General features: G+C 34.0%; 1 protein-coding gene across 2 annotated transcripts in view; it reads right to left on the bottom strand.

Moving 5' to 3' along the window:
- MDGA2 (MAM domain containing glycosylphosphatidylinositol anchor 2) overlaps positions 1-24,697 on the bottom strand; it is an 865,112-nt gene that overhangs the window by 443,953 nt on the left and 396,462 nt on the right. For both annotated transcript variants that reach the window (XM_084885031.1, XM_084885032.1), the window contains exon 2: positions 20,017-20,156. In XM_084885031.1, coding sequence (XP_084741157.1) covers positions 20,017-20,156 — 140 coding nt within the window. The remainder of the gene's footprint in view (positions 1-20,016; positions 20,157-24,697) is intronic.

Genomic DNA, 24,697 nt, shown 5'->3' with positions numbered 1-24,697 from the left:
GTGATGTTGATGATGTTGTATAAGAGACCACAATTTAACACAAAAGGACTATGTCTGAAATAGGTGGAAAAAATAAACTTAGATCAAAGTAATGATCAACTAAGATAATTTTCAGGCTTCCAGGATGAAAATTTATAATTCCTAAGAAAGGCTAGAGAATGGGTACAAAGGTTTGCAAACACAGAGTTGTAGACTGAAAGAAATATGAGGTTAGCAGTGACATAGCAATCTAGTCTTGGTGTCCAATAATCTGGGTGGTCTTAGCTTAGTCACCTAACTTCTCCAGTCTCAGTCTGCACATGTGTGAACCACATAAGAAAGGATATAAGATATATTCAAAGTTTCATCAGAGTTTTAAGAGTCTAATAAAATGTTATAAGGTGCACACATCCTGAAGATATGTGATGTATAGAAACTAAGATTATCCCCAAAGAGTGTGGTATAATTAAGCAAATAATTCAGAGTAGAACTATGCAAAGTCAGCACAATGAAAGAAAGTTGTTAATGCAACTCCGGGACTTGACTATAATGTTATTACATGCATCAATATTAATATACTTAAAGAAACAATGTGCCAATCAAAACCAGAATTGGTCACACTTGGAAATGGAAAAATAAATTTTCAGGAAAACAAATAGGCACATTTACCTATTTAGAAACTGTCCAAGACAGAGAAAATCTTTACTATTAGTCTCCAGCATCATGTTTTCCCACCCCAGAACAGATGAGAAGGCCTTCAGCTACCTCAGTTGATAGTCTTTATTCACCAATATGATTTTAGTTTAGCTTCTCAACTGACTTGCCTTCTGGGAGAGAGATCCAGTTAGACAAGAGTAGTTTTCTATTACAAGTTTAAAAAGTAGCTATTTTGATCATAATCTGTAGATAAAGGCAATTTATGATCAAAATAGCTATTTTTTTCTGATCAAAATAGCTTACCTACACTGATATACAAGTAGAATGTATTATCTGATGTAATCTAAATAACATTTCTCATTATAAATGCCTAACCTGATTTTTGCATTGCATGTGTATTAGTTTTTATGAAAAATGGAAAATCATTCCTAATCTGCTTTCATTATACTAACAAAACTGGTTCATGAACCTGAAAAATGAGTATTAAAATATGAAGTGACCTTATTTATCAAGGTAAATGCCCTTTTGTAGATGACTGCCTGGAAAATGAGAGCCAGGATTCCCCAGGTGGTACCTCTCTCCTTTCTGTGAGGGTGAGTTGTGACCATTTTGTGACTATATTTCCAAGACTCTCATTAGTTTCAACCAATGGATTGGTGCTGACATGAGACTGAATGGCAAAAGAAAGGAAAAGACAAGTATTTCTCCCTCTTCTTTGCCTCTTCTATAGCTCATTTCTTACATTAAATTTCTTCAGTTTTAAACTCACAGTTTTAAATAATCAAAACAATTTATCTCCTTTTTCCAAACCTAATTACTATATATATATATATATATATATATATATATATATATATATGCTTAAGTATCCATTAGACTTGTAGTTATTACAGGCACTGACCACCAGGGGAAAGATGTTCAATGCACAGGCATGAAAACATGGAACAAACTGGTGAATCTCAAAGGGAAGGGGTGGGTGTAGGGTGGGAAAGATTAAGCAATGATCTTATATGTATTAGAGGCCCAGTGCACAGGTTCATGCACCAGTGGGATCACTTGGCCTGGCCAAGAAGAGAAGTACCCATAATTCCTGCTTGTAAAAACCAGGTCAGATTGTGGCTGAGTGATACAGAGGCTGCTGGAGTCTCAAGCAGTTCCTCTTAAAGGGCTTGGACTTACTCTGACTCACTTCCTCTGAGTTCCAGTGCTTGGGCAGCAGCTTGAAAGACATTAGAGTCAAACAGGGATAACCTTAATTGTTTGGCATCAAGACAAAAACTAGAGGGACAGTTTTTCTCCCAAACAGAGGTGTTGGTAGAAGCCTCTATTCCTTTTCTGAGCCCTCCCCACACAGAGCCATTAGGTGGACACCATAGCTGAGGTTCCATCCACCTGGTAATTTCCTGAAACCGAACCCCACCCAACTTCTGGGCCCACCTATGCTAAATTCCAGTGGTTTTTCCATACAAATGGTCTCTCTTGGCTTATGCTTCAGATTTTCCTACATTCTCTCAAATAAGCAAAATCTAGCCTCAGTGAGCTCCATGTCTCTCATTAAGTGGCCCCAGGCCCAGCCTTCATTCACTTCTTGGCCTAATTTGGGTAACTCCAAACCCAGTCCAAGTGTTAGCCATCTGTAAATCACGTTTTAACTTATTCTGGGTGGCCCTGGGGCAGAACACAGATGGTTGCTGACCTTAGCCACACCTCCCAGGAGGCCTCGGAGTTCGAACACTCAGTGGACAGCTTCAGACCACATTGAAACACCACCATCCAGTCACCTCCACAAGTGATGCACAATCAAGAGGCAGACTCAGCAGGCCCCATTGAAGTATAATAAATCCTTATCTGTGGTGTGGGACCCTGCACAGCTGATCCTCCAAGGTAGTAGGTGGTCAATTGTCACAGTCAGGTTTTTTTTTTAAATGATTGACCTTTGTAAATCCCTCCTGTTGACATGCCAACAGCAATCAAGGCTCTACTACAAGAGGTGGTTATACAGCTCACATAAGAGTACCCAGCTTGGGTGATAGAGGAGGTTGTGCTACTGGACCCTACTAGACAACTACTATATTAGGCCATACCACCATTCCTAAGAGATGTATCAGCTTTACCTAATACTTAGAAGCAAACAGAGAGAGGCTGCCAAAATAAGAAGACAAAAAAATGAGACCCAAATGAAAGAACAGAACAAAACTTCAGAAAAAGAACTAAACAAAAAAGAAAAGCAGTCTACTAGATGCAAAGTTAAAAGCACTGGTCATAAGTATGCTCAATGAACTTAGTGAGGACTTCAACAGCATAAAACAAGATTCTGTCAGAAATGAATGATACACTAATTAAAATAAAGAACTTTAATTATTGTATCCTTCAGTAGAATCAACAGTAGAATAAAGCCAAAAATCCAATCAGCAATTTAAATATAAGGAAGCAAAATACACCCAATCAGAATAGCAAAAATAATCCCAGAAAATGAAGATAGTATAAGCAGCTTCTGGGACAACTTCAGGCACATCAACATTTGCATCAGGGGATTGCTGGAAGGACAAGAGAGAGAATAAGAATTTTTAAATCTATTTAAGAAAATAATGACAAAACTTTCCTAACTTGATGAAGGTAATAGACATACAAGCAGAGAGTTCCTAACAAGATGAACCTAAAGAGACCCACACCAAGACACATCATAATTAAAATGCAAGAAGTTAAATGCAAAGAGAGAATCTTAAAGCAGCAAGAGAGAAGCAGTTAGTTGCAAATAAAGGAGCTCCCATAGAACAATCAGCTGTTTCTCAACAGAAACTTTGCAAATTAGAAAGGAATGGCAAGAAATATTCAAAGTTTTGAAAAACAAGGCCCTACAACCAAGATTATGCTACTCAACAAAGCTATCATTTTGAATAAAAGGACATATAGTTTCCCAGACAATAAAAAGCTAAAGTCCATCACCACCAAACCAGTATTATATGACATATTAAAGGATCATCTTTAAAAAGATTAAAAAGAAATGTCAATAAATATATCTTTAACAATTGATTCTAATAAACAAAATAAATGAACAAGCAGAAGAGAAACAAAATCATAGATATAAAGACAATTTTGACAGTTGCCAAATGGGAGGGAGTTTGGGGAGATGGGTGAAAAAGTGAAGGGATTAAGAAATACAAATTTGTTATTACAGAATAGTCATGGGGATATAAAATACAGCAAAGGAAATATAGTCAATAATAATCTAATAACTATGTATGATGTCAGGTGGGTGCAAGATTTATCTGAATAATCACTTAATAAGTTATGTAAGATCTAATCACTGGATATACACCTAAAACTAAAATAATACTGCATGTTAACTGTAATTTAAAATAAAAAATGATTAAAATTAAAATAAAATCCTCATATCACAAAACAAAAACAAAGAATAGTCAGAGAGAATCAAAATCTTAAGTAGACAAATGGTTTGGAGGGCAATTGTAGACTTAGGTTGTGTATCTATCTAATAAACTAAATAGAGATCTTAGTTTATTCTATGAACATATCAAATCACTAGCAAGCTACCCTAGAATGTTTAGCAATATTCAGACTTATAAACATGATTAGTGGCCCAGTGCACAAAATTCGTGCATGGGAAGGTGTCCCTCAGTCAGACCTGCACCATCTCAAATCTGGGACCCCTCAATGGATATCCTACTGCCATTTTACAGGGATCATACCTAAACCAGCAGTCAGACATACCTCTCGCAATCCAGGACTGCTGGCTCCTAACCACTCACTTGTCTGCCTGCTTGATTACCCCTAAACACTCTGCCTGACCTCCCCATGAACAAATTTTGTTCACCATGGCCACCACCATCTTTGTTGGGTTAATTTGCATACTCACTCCTGATTGGCTGGTGGGCATAGCAGAGGAATGATCAATTTGCATGTTTCTCTTTTATTAGTGTAGATGTTACAAGATGTTATCACAAAATTAGAGCATTTACCAATATTGTTACTAACATATTGGTCAACATAGTATGCCTGGATCCAAAGATATGAGAAAAAGTACCAATGGATCATCCATCCTGTTTTATGCATCCAAATATACTATGCTTGTGAAGAAACTAACTATACTTCTGCGATTTCTGTTTTGCACTGTATAAAAAACAGAAGCTTCTATCAAAATTTACTAGGGATAGTTTTCTATATAAAATTGAATGTGTCTTAGCATGAACTTTTTCAAACTCTGTTCTACTTGTGATTCATAGTGATTATCTTTTTATCTTTTTAGGAGAAAACCAGGTTTCCATCATCTATATTATTTGGACTTGGAATTATGACTTTATAGTTTGATATTAAGCAACAAATTTTAAGCAATGAGTTACCAGGCTTTTGTCTGATACGTTATTAATATGCCCCAGTCACATAAATTCCCCTTGTTGCACTGTTACATTTATAATTAAAAATGTGAACCATTGTCAAAAGTGGCATGGAGGGTTTAGAATTGTATCTTCTCTGGCTGTAGGACTTTAATAACTTCATACTATTAGTCCAATTTTTTTAAATCCTTGCTGGGTAATAAAATAAGAAGACACATTATGTCTTTGAGATAGTCAAGGGAACATTCCTGCAGGCATTGAGGTATACTGCTCCCAACAGTGTCTACAAATGAGAAAGGTTTCCTTAAATGCTTAATTTTAAGATGAGAGATGGGCACAGGAAAAATGTTTAGTACTTTTAAATAGAAACAAAATTCATTAAAATTTTGAACAATTAGCATAAAGTGATAATGCCTGTTTCATTTACCCCTTTAATAAATAACTGAGATCCTATATGGCAAAGTTTTGTATTTATGGCCTCATACATTGATTCCTCCAAAGTAGGGCACTGTTGGAAATTGAGATAAGACATTTATAAGTATACCAGAACAATAGCCATAAGTCAGGATTGTCCCAGGCAGAGCATAACATATGTTCACTCTAATGTGATAGAAAATGAGAATGCAAGATCCATTCCTTTGTTTTCTATGAGTTTACAATGCACTGAGAGAGAGAAATGCAAAAAGAAAAAATAGATTGTTCTGCTTTATTATTTCTATATCATTAACATTATTCCAGATTTTTGTCTTAACTTGTACTATTTTATTTGATCACGAAAGAACCTTATCATTTAATTACAACTATTTCCACTTTACACATGAGAAAAACAAGTGAAAAGGATATTAAATAAATTACCCATACTAACAGGGCTAGAGAGTGGAGAAGGTTAAATCTGAAACCATGCTATTTGACTCTGAGGCCTAAAATCTCACTCACTCCCCCAAATAGACCCTATGATCTATTATGGTAAGAATTGGACAGGTATTCTGGGACCACATAGACAGGGCATATAAGCAGGCTTTCTGACCAAGCAAGCTTTCAGGAAGAGGTAACAAACTCAACCAAAGAAAAAGTGTGTGGACAAATAGAAGGAACAACAAATATAAAATCAGTAGGCAAAGCACTGTAACTTCTTTCAAGATTAAGTTACAGTGCTTTGCCTACTGATTTTATATTTGTTGTACTTTGGGGGTGTCAACATACAATCATACAATTCAGGCACTTTACTGTTGTGGAGTTAGTGAATCTTTAGTATAATATTAGACATTAGTTGATACAGAATTTTTGCATCTTATAGAATGTCATTACAAGCATTTTATACAACACATAATGCTTTTATACAATTATAGAAAACTCCAAAATTATAGTCCATCTTCTTGATGACACTAGAGAGGAAGGGAGAGGGAGGGAGAGATAGAACCATCAATGATGAGAGAGAATCATTGATCAGCTGCCTCCTGTATACCCCCTACTGGGGATTGAGACCACAACCTGGGCATCTGCCTTTGACCTGAATCAAACCCAAGACCCTTTAGTCCACTAAATGCTCTATCCACTGAGCCAAATTGAATAGGGCTAATTATTCATATTTTCAATGCAAAAGATCACTTAGATTTGGTACCATACTATAAAGATGGATGCTTATCAATTCATATTTAAAAATACAGAATTTCTATTAACACCCAACAGAGAAGTCACTAATTAGCTAAGGATTTTTTTCTGTTCAAGCTTCTCCACATCTTGTAATGACTATGCCAAAGGCAAGTAAGTAACAAGAAGGGACCAATTTGTATAGAATGATGATTCCTCATGTACCAGGAGAAGCAGAAAAATCAATGTTTACTGATGAAAGCAGTTAAAACTGTCAGGGAAATGAATGTTTATTTGAGTTTTTGTTAATACTATGTCACTAAAAGGAAAATCAAAATAAAATATTAACAATTCCTAAAAATGAATTGATTGTGTCATTCTCAATAGCTGTTTTGTTGTTTTTCAGCCCATTTTACAAACATTTTCTTTGTGTGGTAAAAGTCAACTTTTTCAGATCCTAGAATGATTTTTATTTGTTATTGATTTTGTTTGAAGCATCTCTGAGCATTTCAGGGGAAAGGCTGTGATGAGACTAATTTGAAACAAATAGGTTGTGTTTAAAGCAGCACTGGTATAGATTATGAATTACCACTGACAGAATACATTTAACATTGAAGTGGATATGTAGTATTTTCTATCATTGTAACTGAAATTACTAAATTTAAATTGCAAACTTCAATATTTTAAAGTCAATCTAAGGAATGTTCCATTAGATTGAAATTTGAAAACACAAATCTTTATTGTACTGGTCATTAGTGAAGAGGATAAATCTGAATCAACAGAATCACAATATATCACTACTCTATTTGTTTCCTTGTTTCACTTTCCATAGTTTCAGTTAAACATAGTCAACCATGGACTGAAAATATTAAATAAAAATCCAGAAATAAACACTTCATAAATTTAAATTACACACTTTCTGAGTAGTGTGATGAAATCTTGTGCCCTTCTGCTCTGTTTCAACTGGGACATGAATCATCCTTTTATTCAGTATATCCACACTGTATTACAGTACCTGCCCTAGTCACTTAGTAGCCATCTCAGTTGAGAGAGAGAGAGAGAGAGAGAGAGAGAGAGAGAGAGAATCACATTTTCACATAACTGTCATGATATATTATTATAATTGTTATATTTATTATTCATTATTACTATTAATCCCTTATTGTGCCTAATTTAAAAATTAAATTATATCATAAGTATACTTGTATAGAAAAAAAATACCTACTATATATAGGGATTTTTGCTATCTGTGGTTTCAGAGATCCACTATGGTTTTGGGAAATATCCTCCATGGATAAGGTGAGGCTCCTGTAGTAGAGATTAAATTAACTATATATGATCATTTATGACATATCAATATAGCTAAATTATTCATTATGGGTAATAACAAATTCGTTACTCTCTCTCTCTCTCTCTCTCTCTCTCTCTATATATATATATATATATATATATATATATATTTGTGTGTAAATGAATATATACATGTGTACATATGTGTATATACACACAACATATATGTAAGATATATTAAAAACATAAATTAATTTGATTATCAACCCGTCATGAAAAATTTCATATAAAACAATGTTAAGCTATGTGCATTTAGATTTTATTGAGAGTTCAATAACTACTAGAAAAAAAGATTGAAAAGCTGAGGGGGAAAAAACTATATTGCATAATATCTTCCACTTTGAGATCTCCCAAGTTAAATAATACATAAGTAAATCTATAGAAGCCTTCTTCTCATAATCAAAATCCAATACATCAATGTCTATGTAACTCTGTAGGGCCTGTACATTAAAAAAAAAACTGAAACTGTTTATCTTAAAAAGATACATTTAACTATGAACAATACAACCAAGAAATTCTCGATTGTATGTTGATAAGTAATACTGATTTCATTCTCTCCTTTTTTAATGTCCTGATCATTTTTAAACATTTATTTCATGTTAACTGCTATAATACAATGATGGTTATAATCTTATCACTCCTATATATATATTTCATTAATTAAAATATATAATTTCAAAAAAGGACATCTAATTTCAAAATTCCATGTGATTTATACACCTAATTATTTCAAATGTTTTGAGACCTGCTTTCTGATCTATATGAAGATCCAGTTTTGACCATGAGAGGCAAAGTGGTCATAACAGAACAAATGCTCAGTCTGTATTTATATCATAAAACTTCATCACACAAAATTTTCACATAAACTTGCAAACTTTTTTACTTAGATTTAACTCAAGTAAAATACATTTTTTAAAGATATAGGAAGAATACATTAGGAAAATATAGTCTATACCTCTGCTATTATATTACATAGAAGTCTTAAGAAATAAAAGCAAAATGTGATTGAACATCAGAACTTAGCTAATGATTTGGTTTTCCTTTATGAATATTCTGGAAAAGTAGAAGTAGAATAATTCCAAAACACAATTAAACAACATAAGGTGAACAGTAAGGAATAGAAAACTAGGGCTAGGTGTATAAATCCAGAAGACTGGTACAGTCTTATCCTAGAATTTCCCCAGGGAGGGGGAAAAAAAGGTGTGAAATAAGAGATTACAAGTAAATAACCCCAGAGACAGAGTGGGGGACTGTGAAATGTGACACAGAAAAGGAGAAAAAAACAAACAGCAAATTCTATTGTGCTATTCGCTGCTGAGAGTGACTGTGGCCCCATTCTACTGGGACCCTCTGAAGGGTCATGTTGTAGAATGTTTCACATAATTTCCCAACCTACTGGGCATGTATCCATAGCTTCCTATTCTCTATTGACCAAAGAGCTACTTTTCAAAGAGCAAATAATAAATACTCTGCAGTAAAAAGTTTAGTCTTCCTTCAGAATCTATAGTCTCTTCTTAGCACTTAACAAAGAATTCACACAGGAATTTTACCCAACCCCAAATATGCCAGATGCTACTGCCTAAGCAGGAAAGCAGTTTGAACTAAAATCTGGGTTACTGCAGAGCCCTCTCTTGCTCTAAGACCTACTTGAAAGTAACTTGGAACAATATTTCCAAATGTAGTACGGGAGCCCCTAAAATTCAAAACAGTTTACCATACACTGGCCCTCTTTCTTAGTGGTAGGGATTATAAACAGCAATTGTTTTTACGATCTTAGATGGAATATACTAGCATGCCCAAACCATTGGACTCCAGAAAATCTTTACCAATTTGACAGACCATTACAATTTGGGGTATGTTATTTCTCATCTCTGAAAAGTGTTTATCTCACTGTGGCATCCACAGTATGTGTTAATGATAGTTCAAAAGATCAAAATAATATGATGTGATCAATACAATGGACTGTTGATTACCAAGACTATCTGGGTCCCTGTTACATAGAATAAGGTAGTTAATCTTGACCCAAAATGGAATGGTACATATGGATTGCTGTCCATCCCCATATAAAAGCAAATTTTAAATTATTCTCTTTGATGAAAATTGAAAAACATTTGTCAAATGACTAGCTGCCTACCAATTAGTGTGAGAGATGTGTTGATTTGTTCCAGTGAAGACACCCCATCTGGCTCAGCAACAACAATCTGGCTAGATTATTTTCCAGAGTCTATAATCATCTGCCATAAATAACACACCTGGCTTTTTTGGGGGGAGGAAGGGAGGCATAATGGAGACTACAACTTCTTCATTGTCAAGTTTTTAATGGTATTACCTAATCTCAAAATTTCTCCTGAGATTCAGTATTACTTCTGATCTAGTATTTGAATTGAGAGGAACCGTTTTTTAGGATTCCACTGGGTCCTTCCTATCATAAGATTCTGACCGAATTCACAAGTCAGATAATCATTGTGAGGATCCTGCCAGCTGCTAATATATCCAATCCAATTATTTACTTGGGAATCTGGAGAAATAACCATTGCCCACTTACCTAGGCCAGGGCTCCATTTATCACATGACATTCATAACCCCAACTCTGTGTTAGCATTAGAAATCTATTGATTTCAGTGCCATCTCAGACTCTGTCCCTTCAATGACACTCAAAAAGTCTTGGTATTCCTCTTTCTCCATTGCAAATTACTGTGACAAACGCCCCAAATCCCTTTGGGAAAAGATTCAGATTGTATTTTTTGTGTAAGCTCTTAATAATATTACTAGGTCTTTCCTCAAAGAAACCTGGTTTCCCTTCCAAACAATGAGTGCTGGCTCTGTGAACTAGTTTAGATTATTAAACTGGATGAATGATTATGGTTTTGTATAACATTATAAAATGTCAACCTCTTCACTAGGTGTCATTTTTGTCCATTTATAGTAGTCAAGTACTAGGTTAGAAAGCTACCCCTATTTTTTATCCCTAAAGACACAATAATCTATAATTCATTACCACATAGCCCTATAGATAAAAGCCACCTGGTTGCTATTCTGATATTGCTGCTCCCATTATTTATATCTACACTGTATCTGCTGATGAAATGTTCCCACTCAATCCCTGTAATTTCAGAATCCTATCAACCTGTTGAGTTTAGAGATCCCAATTCATGGCAGCATCCTCTATTTCAACACCAGTACCCAGAGAACATTCACCCTTGACCTTCTCAAAGTTGCTAGTGCATTTACAGGATTGTCCCTGGGAAACCTTTAAAAATAGTCTGATCTAATAAATCGATGCTAACATTCCCACCCTTTAGAGTCTTCTGAGATCTTCTTTATTATTCTGCAAAGACAGTTTCAATACCTCTATCTAATTTTTTGAAAGTCATCATGGTAGGTTTTTAAATTCCAAAGGGCCATCAAAACAACATACTCCAGGTATTCTTCCAGATAATTAAACCCAAGTCATGGAAGAGTGCTTCCACCTCAAATTCTCCTTACTATCATAAATCAGACTCATACCTGTTTGAGCTAGCTTGAAATCTATTAGCTAAAGCCAGGTATATGACCAAGACCAACTTCAATGGGAGGGGCAGGAATACTCTACCTAGTGTATTGGGTTACCTGCAATTGTGTAGTGATGAAAGTAATAGCTTAAATGCATTAATTTGATAAAATATATTATTATTATTTATCAACAATTCAATCACAAATATGATGATGATGTACTCTGCAATTACTTTTTGCTAGGCATTCTGCTAAATTATCTACATGTATTATCTCATTCAGTACATTAATATTTTTTGAACAAGTGACTGATGTGGATATTAAATGTTCCTTCTAAATATATGACTTTCCATGTAATTAAATGAAAGATAAATTCTGAGAAAGTTGTAAATTAATTCAGATCTTCCAAGGAGCAAAAATGACTCTCTAAATTTATGAGGATTTTCATTAAATTTTTTTAAAAAATCTTTGGATATGCTGATGGACTGGGAATAAAAAGCAGCAATTTGAGTGTATATTAAAGTTTTGAACCAAAAAAGGCTTCCTATATTATATATAACATTCAGTGAAAACAAAACTATTTGAATGTATGACATCAATCAAAGTAGAACTGTTTTGATGGATGCACTTTTTTTATTTTAGTTTTTCATGTTAAATGAGCTTCCTCCTACAAGCTGTGGTGAATATATTTACCCAAGTAAACATGAACTTAATTAAATTGTATATTGCCAGGGGATGAGACAAGATGTGTATATGTATGTGCATGAAAGTGAGACTGTAAAGGTAGCTATGGATATAGAATTTGTGATTAATAAAATTTGTAATGTTTGGCTAAAACTCTTTCACATATCCTTTCCAAGGATTCACTGAAAAAATTATTAGTTTTTTTTTAGTTGGAAAGTCTCTTATTTAATATATCAGACAGATTAAAATAATAAATTATTTAATCCACGTGAAGGAATAAATGTAATATTATATGATCTCTGAATAGATAGCAGATCTCAATTCTGCCCACTTAATTGGACTTGAATCCAAAATCTAATGTCTGATTTCCATGTGCAAGCAGTTACATTATTTTAAGAAATTTAAGAGCTGAATTAGAAAAAATATGGCAATATAAACCAAGATATAGAAAATATTTGAAAAAGACAACACATAGGTACCATAATGGTTTCAAACTGAGGAACCTGTTACAAAGATTTGCTAAGAATTTCATTATAAGATTCTCACTTTGAAATCTACATAGAAAATGAATAAGAATAAAAATATCAACAACACTGAAACTGTCTTAACATCAAGAATGTATTTATATAGCAAACAAATGACTAAATGTCCTCCTATTATAAAATTGAAAAATTGTCTTGACCTATTTATTTTTGTTTTGTTTTTATCCACAAAGCCAAAACTCCCTATGGATGAATTGTAATAACCTAGTAGACAGTTTTAATGTTTTTTATGTTAGTCTTTGGATATACATTAAGTATTTTTAATGAGTAGTTTTAAAAATATTTTAGTGGTAAAATATTACTCAGATAAAATCTTATTCAGAAAGCCAACTCATGAAAGTAGAGCTGTTTCAATTGATGGATATTTTTCTTTTCAGTTTTTCATTTCAAATTTTTTTTTGGTTTGAATATGGAAGTCCTTATAGTCAGTGCTGTAGGTTGTTCTTAAAATTTATCTTTACTGTTGAGGTGGCAGGAATGGCAAGGAGGGGGTTAATTGTTGCACTTTCCTTTGTTTTATTTTTAGACATACAAGGTGAATATCTTCCAGCCTTCCAGATATGCATACCTATGTTTCTTATTAAACAAAATCAAAGAAACTCACAGTATGTTGATTACAATAAACTGTATGTATGTCTTAGAGCTATAAAATAAAATATTCAGCATCCTACTGAGAAGTTCTTTGTAAAAGTTTGCCATGCTTTCTACACACGATCTCACTATAAGAACGATACAATATAATTAAAATCTCAACATTACCCAGCAAGCATGGCTCATGGTTGAGTATGGACCTATGAAGGAGGAGGTTACGAGTCAACATTGTGGGTTCAATCCCTGGTGAGAGGCCTGCAGAAGCAACCAATCAATGATTCTCTCTCATCACTGGTGTTTCTATCTCTCTCTCTCCATTTCCCTTCCTCTCTGAAATCAATAATTCCAACATTTATTTGGTGGGAAACATGAAAATATCATTTTAAAATTCATAGAGATGAGTAGACTTAGACTGAGGCCAATCAAGGAAATATTGAAAAGCAGTGACAAAGAAGTGAATTGCTTTCCTATACATCAAAATATGTTGTAAACATTTGGAAATTGAAATACCATGACATGGCACAAAAAGGGATAATTAGAATGTTAAAATAGAATAATGCCACTTTTTAAATGATACCAATAGTATTTTTAACATCTTTTGAATGTTTTCATGCTTAATCTTAAACATTACCCAGTGTAAAAATGTTTTTAAAGTTATCATATCAAGAAAAAAATATAGAATCATTATGTTGTACACCTGAAACAAATAAAATATTATATGTCAAGTATAACTCAGTTTTTTAAAGAAAGAGAGAAAGAGAAAATAGCATTTTAAGGCTATTGGGCATAATGTTAACTATCCTATATAGATTAGGGCAGAGTGAGACCAAGAAAAAATAGAACACTAATATTTCATACTATGGAAAAAACTATTTCCTGGTGATTTAGTCATCAAATATGTAGATAAGTATAAGCTTTTAGAAAAAAAAAAAACCACAATGTAAGATGTATTAGCATGAGGAAATTTGCTAAAGTAGTTACAAAACTTCAGAGCCCAAAATAAAAAGATAAAATACTTCATCTTTTAAAAAACAAAAACCTCTGAATAAAAATAATATACACTATATTAAAGACAACACACCTGAAAGTGAAATTTGCAGCATATGTATCAGATATTAAACTTAAAGATGTAGTATACAAGAAGATAAGCAGCAAACTAGCAAGAAAATAGAAGTAAATAAGAATTATCAATAGACAAAGAAGATATACAAATGATTGATATATTTGGACTTTGTGGTAAAATGTTCAAACTGACTAGTGATTAAGAAAATACAAATTTAAACTTCATAAATTGTAATTTACTTTCACACATCAAATTAGGAAATTTTTAAATGATTCATTTGTGGTGAGGAAGTAAGTAAAATTCGCTTTCAAGTTTGGCCAAATAATTCAATTTTAATAAAGGAAAGTATCTTATAGAAATGTTGGCATAATGTAACAAAGATGTAAGCAAACATGTACATAATAGAAGTGTCCATCTGATTATTGCTTGTGATAATGAAAATATGTAAATAGTTTGATGTTAAATAAAATGGCCATAATTACAACGTGTAATGAACCCACACAGCAGAATGTAATGTACAATTCAGCCTCTGTGAAGTTAGTGCACTAATTCAATGGCTCTCAAACTTCAGTGGACATAAGAATTACGTGAAGACCTGCTCAAACACACACCTATTGCTGGTCCCAAAGTAGAGTTTCTGATGTGGTGGCCTGAGAATGTTCATTGTTAACACGTTACTTCCAGGCAGCACACATTGAGAATGAGTGGCTGGATCTACACTTGTTCATTTGATCACATGGACAACTGAAAAATTCTACTCATGGAATAATACTTTTCATTATTTAATTTTTAAAAAATGAATGAACATGTCCTAATGTATAAAAATATAGAGGCCAATACAACTGAAACAACCAGATGGATGACCAAACAGCAGGCTGTGTGGGGTGACAAGGCTTGGCAGGGATGTCAGTTGGGGGTGACCAGGCCAGCAGAGGGGGGCAGTTGGTGGTGACCAGGACCATGGGGGGGGCAGTTAGGGATGATTAGACTGGCAATGGGGAGAGCTAGGGGTTATCAGGCAGGTGATTGGGCCTAAACTGGCAGTCGGACATCCCCAGAGGGGTCCCATATTGGAGAGGGTGCAGAATCCCCCATGCACAAATTTTGTGCAGTGCGCCTCTAGTATAATTATACTTATGCAGATGCACTGAACAGGATGGAAAGGTATATACCAAACTCTAATATTTATCACTGAAATGGGTGGAAAAGTGAAAGGAAACATTCATGTTAAACATCCTATTGTTAAAATCTTTTACTATACCCACAATTAATTTATTGTTGGTATGATAATATCAAGTGAAAGAGAGAAAGATAGAGAAGGAAGGGAGGAAGGGAAAGAGGAAGAAAGGAAAGAAGGAAGGAAGGGAGGAAGGAAGGAAGGGAGGAAGGAAGGAAGGAAGGAAGGAAGGAAGGAAGGAAGGAAGGAAGGAAGGAAGGAAGAAAGGGAAAATGAAATGAGTAGATGAATCCTAAATTTATGGATGTCTAGAGGTAGCATTAGATTGGTAGATTTACTGGCAAATACCTCCTTTCTTTCTTAAACCTCATACAGCTTTATAATAAACTCTCATTAAAGCAGGTAATCTGAACATAATTCTAGTCCTTGCAAGGTAAAGAAAAAAAGTTAATAAAGAGAAATAAAAAGCTATCCAGAACATTAAAACACAAAATATTAAAATTTATTTAAATTAGTCTGATTTAAAGTGAACTCTAAAAATGCTAAGAAACATTTTTGATATCTTATTTTAGTACCTACATTCAACTCTAAGACTTAAAGCCTAATCATAAATTACTTTAAAATAATAAAGCCTAATCATAAATTACTTTAAAATAATAAAGCCAACATATGTTTTATTATGTGACAATATATTGCTATGTGCTAAATATACATATATATAAAACAATATATGTCCATATGTAGTTAAAATACATATTTAATTATCAAAAGGAGTCTATGATAAAGGTATTATTAATACCATCATACCATCATCTCTATCATGTAAATAAGAAAACTGAGGTGTAGAGAGCAGAAAGGTCAACTACCCATGCAGTCTGGTTCCCAAGGTCAACTACCCATGCAGTCTGGTTCCCAAGGTCAACTACCCATGCAGTCTGGTTCCAATATTGTGCTCTTAACTATTGTATTGCTTGTAGTGTATTTCCCTTGGATACATCAACATCCTCAGATCATACACATTGCCAACTATATGTTCTTAAAATTTTTTTTGAAAAATTTGGGGGAAACGTTTTTTTGGATATCTCTGAAAATGGAAATCATTGTGACTCTCACTGCCACAGGAATATGCAACAGACTACGAACTCTCCTGGAGAGTGAATGAGGAAATTCTCTCTTCTACTGCATTTCCAACTCTTATCATACGCAGATTAGACAAAGCAGCAAGAAAACCATTCCAGCTTCACAGTATCAGCCAACAAAAATCATCCTCAGGACCAGCTGCCAGCAGCATGCCCTTCAGTGTTTGGCCAGGCTGCCAAGGCCCAGCTGTTCTACCAGCCTTCCTTATAGTTTATTGACAAAGAAAAGGCCCAGTTAATTTTTCAAACCAGATGTGTGAGCTGAAACTGATTCACCTGCAAACACATGAATTACTTCTAGAATGCAGAAGTGATAATACTGAAACAATAAATTTTCATTAAGAACAGAGCAAAGTGAAATGTTTCCAAACATGGAATTGCTTAGGAAAAATAAATAAGGCAACATTTTAGTCCTTTATACCATAACTTATTTTGGGTTGGCTAGAGATCAAAGAATGCACTTCATCATGAAAGGGATGCTGTATGAATAAAATAAGAAATTTCTAATATTAAGGGAAGATAAGGATGGAGATAGAAAAAGCAGAACAGCTTGGATGACTTAAAAACAGATAATAAGTTGCATTTTTATGTAAAATTTGGAGTCTAGAAGGTACAGGATTTGGCACATTCAGTGTGGGAAGAATGGGAGCATAATAAATATTCTCTTGCCATAAGCTGCCTCTTACAAAGCTGGTTTTGATCCCAATTTTTTTTTATTCTGGAATTTTTGTTCTATGAATATAAGCACAAATATTATAATTAAATTATAAGTACACTAAATTTTATTTGAGATAATATTCTTGAGTTAATTCTATGTTTTTTTTTAATTTGAATCAGTTCATTTGTTACTATTTTAAGTATCATTTTTTCATACTCTCATTAAGAATATTAAGAATACTTATGCAAGCAACTATATTTAATAAATATATCTTTCCTGGACATTGGGGTAATCTACTTCGTACAATGCAACATTACAACTTACAATTTAGAATACTCAATAAATATAATGTGAGTAAACCTGATGTTTTTAAATGCATAATATTTGATATGTTACATTTGAAATATGTATATAAATGAATTATTTTACACCTATAATACTACCAATTTTATTGAGAAATTTCATGAACTTTGTTCACATTAATTTATAAAATGTTCAAACAAAAATATTAGAAAAGCTTCACTGAGAAATACAAATTTATGTCAAATGCTTATATGTAATATGAATTTGTTTTTATTGAAAACTATATATTTTTATTATTTTTTAAAAATTTAACTTTATTGTTGAAAGCATTATAGATGCCCTCCCTTTTCCCCATTGACTTCCTCCACCCTGCTCCCTACATTTTAATAAAAATGTTTCACTGGCCTCCATTGTTTTCTCTATTCATTTAAAAATAAGAATGCTTTGCATATCAGCTTCTTTGTCTATATCAACTTTTAATAATTATTACTTCAGTCCTTACATGTCCATGTTTGCAATATTTTTCTACCAAGTCTTATTATAATGGGTCAAATTTGCAGAAATCAATTTTATTAAGTCAATTTCAATCTTTAATCAATTTTCAGTTAATAGTAAATGTTATAATCTTCAATTTTAGCCATAATAAATTACAATATTTTTAATATTTTTAATTACTTCCTAGATTATTTTTATGGTTTTCCATATTACTAACAATATGAGTTTTATAAAACCTATTTTACCATTTTGGTTTTAAGAATAATGATCTCTATCAATCTGTTCATTCTTTGAAGTTCATATGCTTATTTTTATTTTTTCTTCAGGATCAAAAAGGTAGCATCATAGCATCATTGAGTATTAAGCATTAAGAAAGACAGGAGCTGTTGGATCTGCATCACCACCATTTGTCCACCAACCAGATCTGAAATATCATGGCTGATATGTACACATAAGGAACTATTTGACATTGAAATTGAGACTCAAAATAACTGTTGGCCCAGAAAGGAGCTCACTACAGACTGATTCATTTGCCTCTCAGCATAACCATTATGGCTTGTCGCAGTTTAGGTTCTTACAAGGGTATTTCTTGGATCACATAATCTCACACATCTAGAGGAAATAATGAACAACATAAACTGATGAACAAAAACAGACCCAGAGAAAGAAAAGCAGCGATCAGACTCTCAAACCTCAGAGGGAAAGTAGGGGAAGGTGGGGGTAAGGGGAAGAGAACAACCAAAGGGGGCATAAATGTGTGCATGCATATGGGCCTCGTCAGTGGCCATGGACAACAGGAGGGGGGGCGGGGGAATATGTAGGGAAGGGTTTGGGATGGGAATGGGGGGATGAGGACAATTATATGATACCATAATGAATAAATTAAAAATAATAATAATAAAATTAAATTAAAAAATAAAGAAAGACAGGAGCAAAAGACAAACTTAAAATGATTGGTCATGAAATCTCCACATTTCTCTTTTTTAATTGAATTTATTTGGAAAAACATTGGTCAATAAAACTATAGTTTTCAGAGTTGAAATTCTACAATACATCATCAGTATTAGAATACAACATATTGTATGTATATTCATCACCCCAAGTTCCAGTCTCCTTCCATCACTCTTTATTCCCCCTTTCCACATTGCTCTTTACTTTCCCTTATTTAGTTGTGTTAGCTGGTGTGTTTTTTCTCTGTAACACAAAAACTTAAAACATGTAACTTTTTCTACCAAATAAGAGGTTATATCATAGTGTTTGAGTTGATTACTAATGTACATTTTGTACTATGTCAGGTTAAATATATGACAATAAAAATTGGCAATTAATGAATAAAGCATCTGAATATTCTGTATCTGAGGTAAATTTTTACATTATAAATGCATAACCTACTATATTTTCTTATAGCTAACCTTTTTCTCACTCCTACAAGGCTTTCCTTTGCTCGTTATTTCTAATTTTAGTGCACTTTGAAAGTCCCAGTGTCTGTTTCTGCTATTAAATAGCTTACAAAAGCTGTAGGTGATGACTCTGAAAATATGAATGCATATAGCACCTGCCAAAACTTTTTTCCCAAAGTTTCTATGAATATAACAAATAAGGATAGTAAACATGACCTCATCCATCACAGGTTTTAGAACAAGTGCTTCCTCAGCAGCAATTATATCATCATGAAATCATGTTCCACATTCCAACATAACCAATTGCCATATGAATTATATTACTCAATTATATTACTGAAATATTTTTGTAGTTTTGTTTTCAATAGCTTCCTTAAAAGTCTTTTCCAAATGTTTCACAATGGAAAAACAAAAATTTCAATTTTTTATTTAATCCACATGAATACTTCAATGAATGTTTAGCAATCAATATATTACACCCCCATGCTTGAATTTAAAACAAACACAAACTTAGTTTTCCCCAATGTCACAGTTCAGGACTCACCTGTGGACGTGGGTGTCCAGTGACCAAACAGGTCAATTCTAGGGTTTCTCCTTCTCTTATAGTGTAGACTCTTTCAGAGTAGCGCTCCTCCTCAATATTACAGGCCAACCCTGAGTGCACAATACGAACCGTTGGGGGAGCTGTTGAGTCAGGAAGAGAGAGAAGATACATAAAAAGATAAGTATACTATCTTCCCATGAATCATCCTCATTATAAAAGCAATTCTGATTAGATTTTACCAAAGTAGAGTTTATCAAGTATACCACTCTTAGAATCCCCAAGGGATTAAAAACTTTGCTGGGCAAAAACTTTGGAATTTATTGAAAACTCACCAATACATTTTTAATGTGTCAAGGAAAAACAAAGTGGTGGACAGGAAACTGGTGACTCAGAAAATCACCATCATTACAAAACTACATAATCAAAATTGATTGTTAAAATGTAAGGAGTCCTTTCCTTTCTGAAATGCAGATTTTAATATAATAAAGGATGTTGCCCAAATACTAGTTAGTGCAAAGGAAAACTATTGGTAAGAAAAAATGAATTTGAAGTGAAGACACTTTCATTTTTCTATCAATTTTATAAGCCCTCTGGAAGCTAAAAAATGAGAAGATTTAGTTATCAGAAATTGCAAGCCACTTAGTTTTCTTCTTTTTAAAAAATATATTTTATTGATTTTTTACAGAGAGGGAGAGGTATAGAGAATTAGAAACATAGATGAGAAACATCTATCAACTGCCTCCTGCATACCCCCTACTGGTGAACCGAGGTACATGCCCTTGATTGGAATTGAACCTGGTACCCTTCAGTCCATAGGCCAATGCTCTATCCACTGAGCCAAACCGGTTAGTGCACCACTTAGTTTTCAATATTTATAGATTACTATACTAATATGATCAAAATATGGTCATTGAATTAAGCCACTGAAGAAGTCAATAAACCATTGATGCCTAAATATAAAATTCTGATTCAAAAGAGATGTAGTTCTCATAAAGTTGACCAATATAAATAATTTTTCTCCTAGTTCAGTGTCCCGCAAGTCAATAAAACTTGATGATCACTCATCGGTTCACATATCACTGGAAACGCACCATATATAAAAATGTGCACTTCACATCATGATAAACTTAAATATTTTCTGTCATCAAGGAGATTACCATCATTTGCTAGCTGCAAATTGGATATCATCCCTATTTGGGAATGCAGTATTTTTGTTTATAATATAGTTGGGAGTGAGAGAGAAAGAGTTATCTTAATTAAAGGCAAGTGGAAAGGCTATATATACCTACAGGTAAGAACAGTAGTAATCTCAAGAATGTCTTGATAGCAATCTCAATCTAAAGAGCAGTATTATTAGTAGAGGCTGTGGTTGCTTACAAATTAATGCAGGCATATTTGAAATTCTTATTTTAACTTTAAAAGTATCATAAATCCTACAGAATTAGATAATAAATAGTGATTTTATGAAAGACATAAAATGATTGTAAGTCCAATTTATGGGGTGGGGGGGAAACCTTCTGGGAAAATCCATATTCTGAAAATAAAAAGTATCCCCCGGCCCATATGGATGGATGGCTCAGTGCTTGAACCAGGAGGTCATAGTGTTATTCTGGTCAGAGCACATGACCAGGTTATAGGCTCAGTCTCCCAGTAGGGGGCATGCAGGAGGTAGCCATTCAATGATTCTGTCTCATCATTGATGTTTCTATTTCTTTCTCCCTCTCCCTTCATCTCTTAAATCTATAAAAACACAGTAAGAAAGATTTCACTATGTTAAACTTTATTTTATATGACACAAATGTATAGAATACTCAGAGATTTCAATAATAGAAAAGGCCATTTTTATTATCCCCTTCAATTTCAAACAGAATCTGAAAGATAGAAAGCTACTTATGGATAATAAAACAAGTGGTTTTTTCAGTTTCTTTCTGGATACCCAAGTAGAGTCCTATTCTTCAGCCTTCAAATTCAGGATTCCACTCTCCAATACCCAGCATCAAATGACATAAAAATTTCCAACAGTAGGATAAAATGTAGAGTATGTTTAGAAAGTAGGTTTTACATTCAGTATGCATAATATAATCCCCAGGAACTTGTTTAAAATACAGACTCAGAGATAGATACAGAAACCTGAGTTATATATGTAGAAAACCTCAGGAATCTGCATTTTTACTAAACAGCTGAGATGATGACAGAACTGTGCTATGTAGATCAGATTCTCAGACATAATTTCCTGGGTCTTCTAAATATTTGTGGACTAAAGAAAAATACTTGAAGGGATAAATAGTCTTTTCTTTTCAACTTTTTTCAAATAACTGAACTTCATGCTATGCATCATTGCACTGATTTAAAAATTTAAATGATGCTTAAATCAAATGCCTTTTTGGTCTATGGAACCAACTTATCAAAAATTGTCTGCCATGTCTTTGAATACATTTATTTAGTTTTATAACATTAGAAATCCTTATCTGTAGTGTTTCTCTAGGTATTCTGATATAGTACGTCATACAATGTTCCCTACAACTTATTCCCTAGATCACATTTAAACTTCAATTTAGACCAGTGATTCTAAGGAGTTACTTATTTAAAAAGATCTGTCCTATACAACTGTATACACACTATAGATAACAAACCGATGAAGTCAATAAACATTTGCAAAATATAAATAGAAAATTGTTTAATAGAAAATATAGGTCCTTTACCTTGAAATATATATCAGTGCCAGTTTTAACTTAATAAGTGATAGCCCACATGTTTATAAATAGATCTAATTATACAGTAACATGACATCCTTTCCAGACAAATTTATACTTGTTATTTTTGTTTTAATTTCAAGTCAATGAGTAGTATTGCTATTTTAAGATATATCTTTCCAAAATACCATTATGCAAATAAGTAGCTTATTTAAAATATTTAAATTATATAGTCTGCACATTGTGTTCATTTACAAGGGTTAATTTTCTGCTACTTTTTTCTAGATTTTAGCACATTCTTGGAAAAGGTATTATAGTATAATCATCATGAAGCTACCACCCATTTTATAGGAGGATGAAGTACTCTCCATATTATAAGTGTCAAAGATGAATGTTTGCTCCTATGAATTAAAATGTGTGCTAAGTAACTCATGTTGGGGAGATGGGGTAAAAAAGTTAAAGAAATTAAGAAGAAAAAAATTCCCAATTTTAAAAATAGTCAAAGGAATATAAAGTAAAGCATAAGGAATATAGTCAATAATCTATATATATATATAAAAGGGTAAAATGCCTTTTATATATACACTGAATGGCCAGATTATTATGATCTCTGAATACATAATAATCTGGCCACTCAGTGTATATCCTATGGAATAAAAGGTTAATATGCAAATTGTCCCCTTGACCAGGAGTTTGACCAGCAGTCAGGCCAGCCAACCACCCATGTCCCCACCCCCTGGCCAGGCTGGCCAGACCTCACCTATGAACAAATTCATGCACCAGGCCTCTAATACATATATACACTGAGTGGCCAGATTATTATACATTGAGAGATCATAATAATCTGGCCACTCAGTGTATATAAAAGCGAGACAGGAAGTTTGATTACTTGCTATGACATGTGATGACCACCAGGGGCAGCGTAGAACATAGCAGGTGACCAGTTGCCGCTGAGGGAGCAAGGGAAGGAGGAGATGAGGAGGTGAGGAGCAGGAGGATTGGGGGGGAGGGACCCTTGCAGTGTTCAGGTGCTGAGAGAAGGAGGAAGTGGAGAGGCTGGGAGGCAGGGAACCTAATGGCCCTGATCACTGGCCAGGTCTAGGGACCCTACCCATGCATGAATTTCATGCAACGGGCCTCTAGTATTGTAATAACTATTTATGGTGCCAGATGGGTACTAACATAATCAAGGTGATCACTTCATAAGGAATAAAAGTGTCTAATCACTATACTGTATACCTCAAACTAATATAATATTGCATGTCAACTGTAACTGAAAATAAACAAAATGTTTATTCAAAATGTTCACTACTTCAAATGCTCGATGATAAGGTGAATATTTTGGAAGCTTCCATTAACTACTTTGTTCTGCAGAAAATTCAACTTAAAAGTTCTTAGAACTCATCCAGGTACAATGCTGTTATTTTCAAATTAGAAGTAAAGTCTGAGAACATTGAGAGGAAACAGGACTTGCTATCCCAAAATGTGCCTTTGGGATAGTGATCGTTTTAAGCTGGTTATTTTTAAGAAACAAAGACACAGGGGGGAAAATTTGACCATCTCCCTATCTGCCTAAAGGAATTTAGATGGAGTACCAGCCCAGGGAAGGGGACTATCAGCATAGATATCTATTAGTGTAACTGGAGTCCCGGTGCATGAAAATTCATGCATTGGAGGGGAGCATCCCTCAGCATGGCCTGCCCCCTCTCACAGTCCAGGAGCCCTCAGGGTGGGAGGCGACCTGGCGATCAGGGGAAGGTGACACCCATCACACCTCTGCTGCTGCCACTGCCTGAACTGCAAGCCTCAGCCGGCCCTGGTAACCTGAGCCTTGAGCAACCCTGGGTGGCTGGGTAGCTGCCATCTGGGGCTTGCCTGCACCTTGGGCTGGCCCTGGGAAGCTGGGAGCTGAAGGGACTGGGGGACTCCAGAGACAGGCACACAGCTTTGCCTTGTGCCTGCCATCGCAGTGGGGATGAGGGAACTGT

This window comes from Pipistrellus hanaki (assembly GCF_964339955.1).
Source record: "Pipistrellus hanaki genome assembly, chromosome: 1".
Taxonomy (NCBI): domain Eukaryota; kingdom Metazoa; phylum Chordata; class Mammalia; order Chiroptera; family Vespertilionidae; genus Pipistrellus; species Pipistrellus hanaki.
Note: the sequence above shows the minus strand (reverse complement) of the source record. Positions and strands in the feature narration are given on the sequence as shown.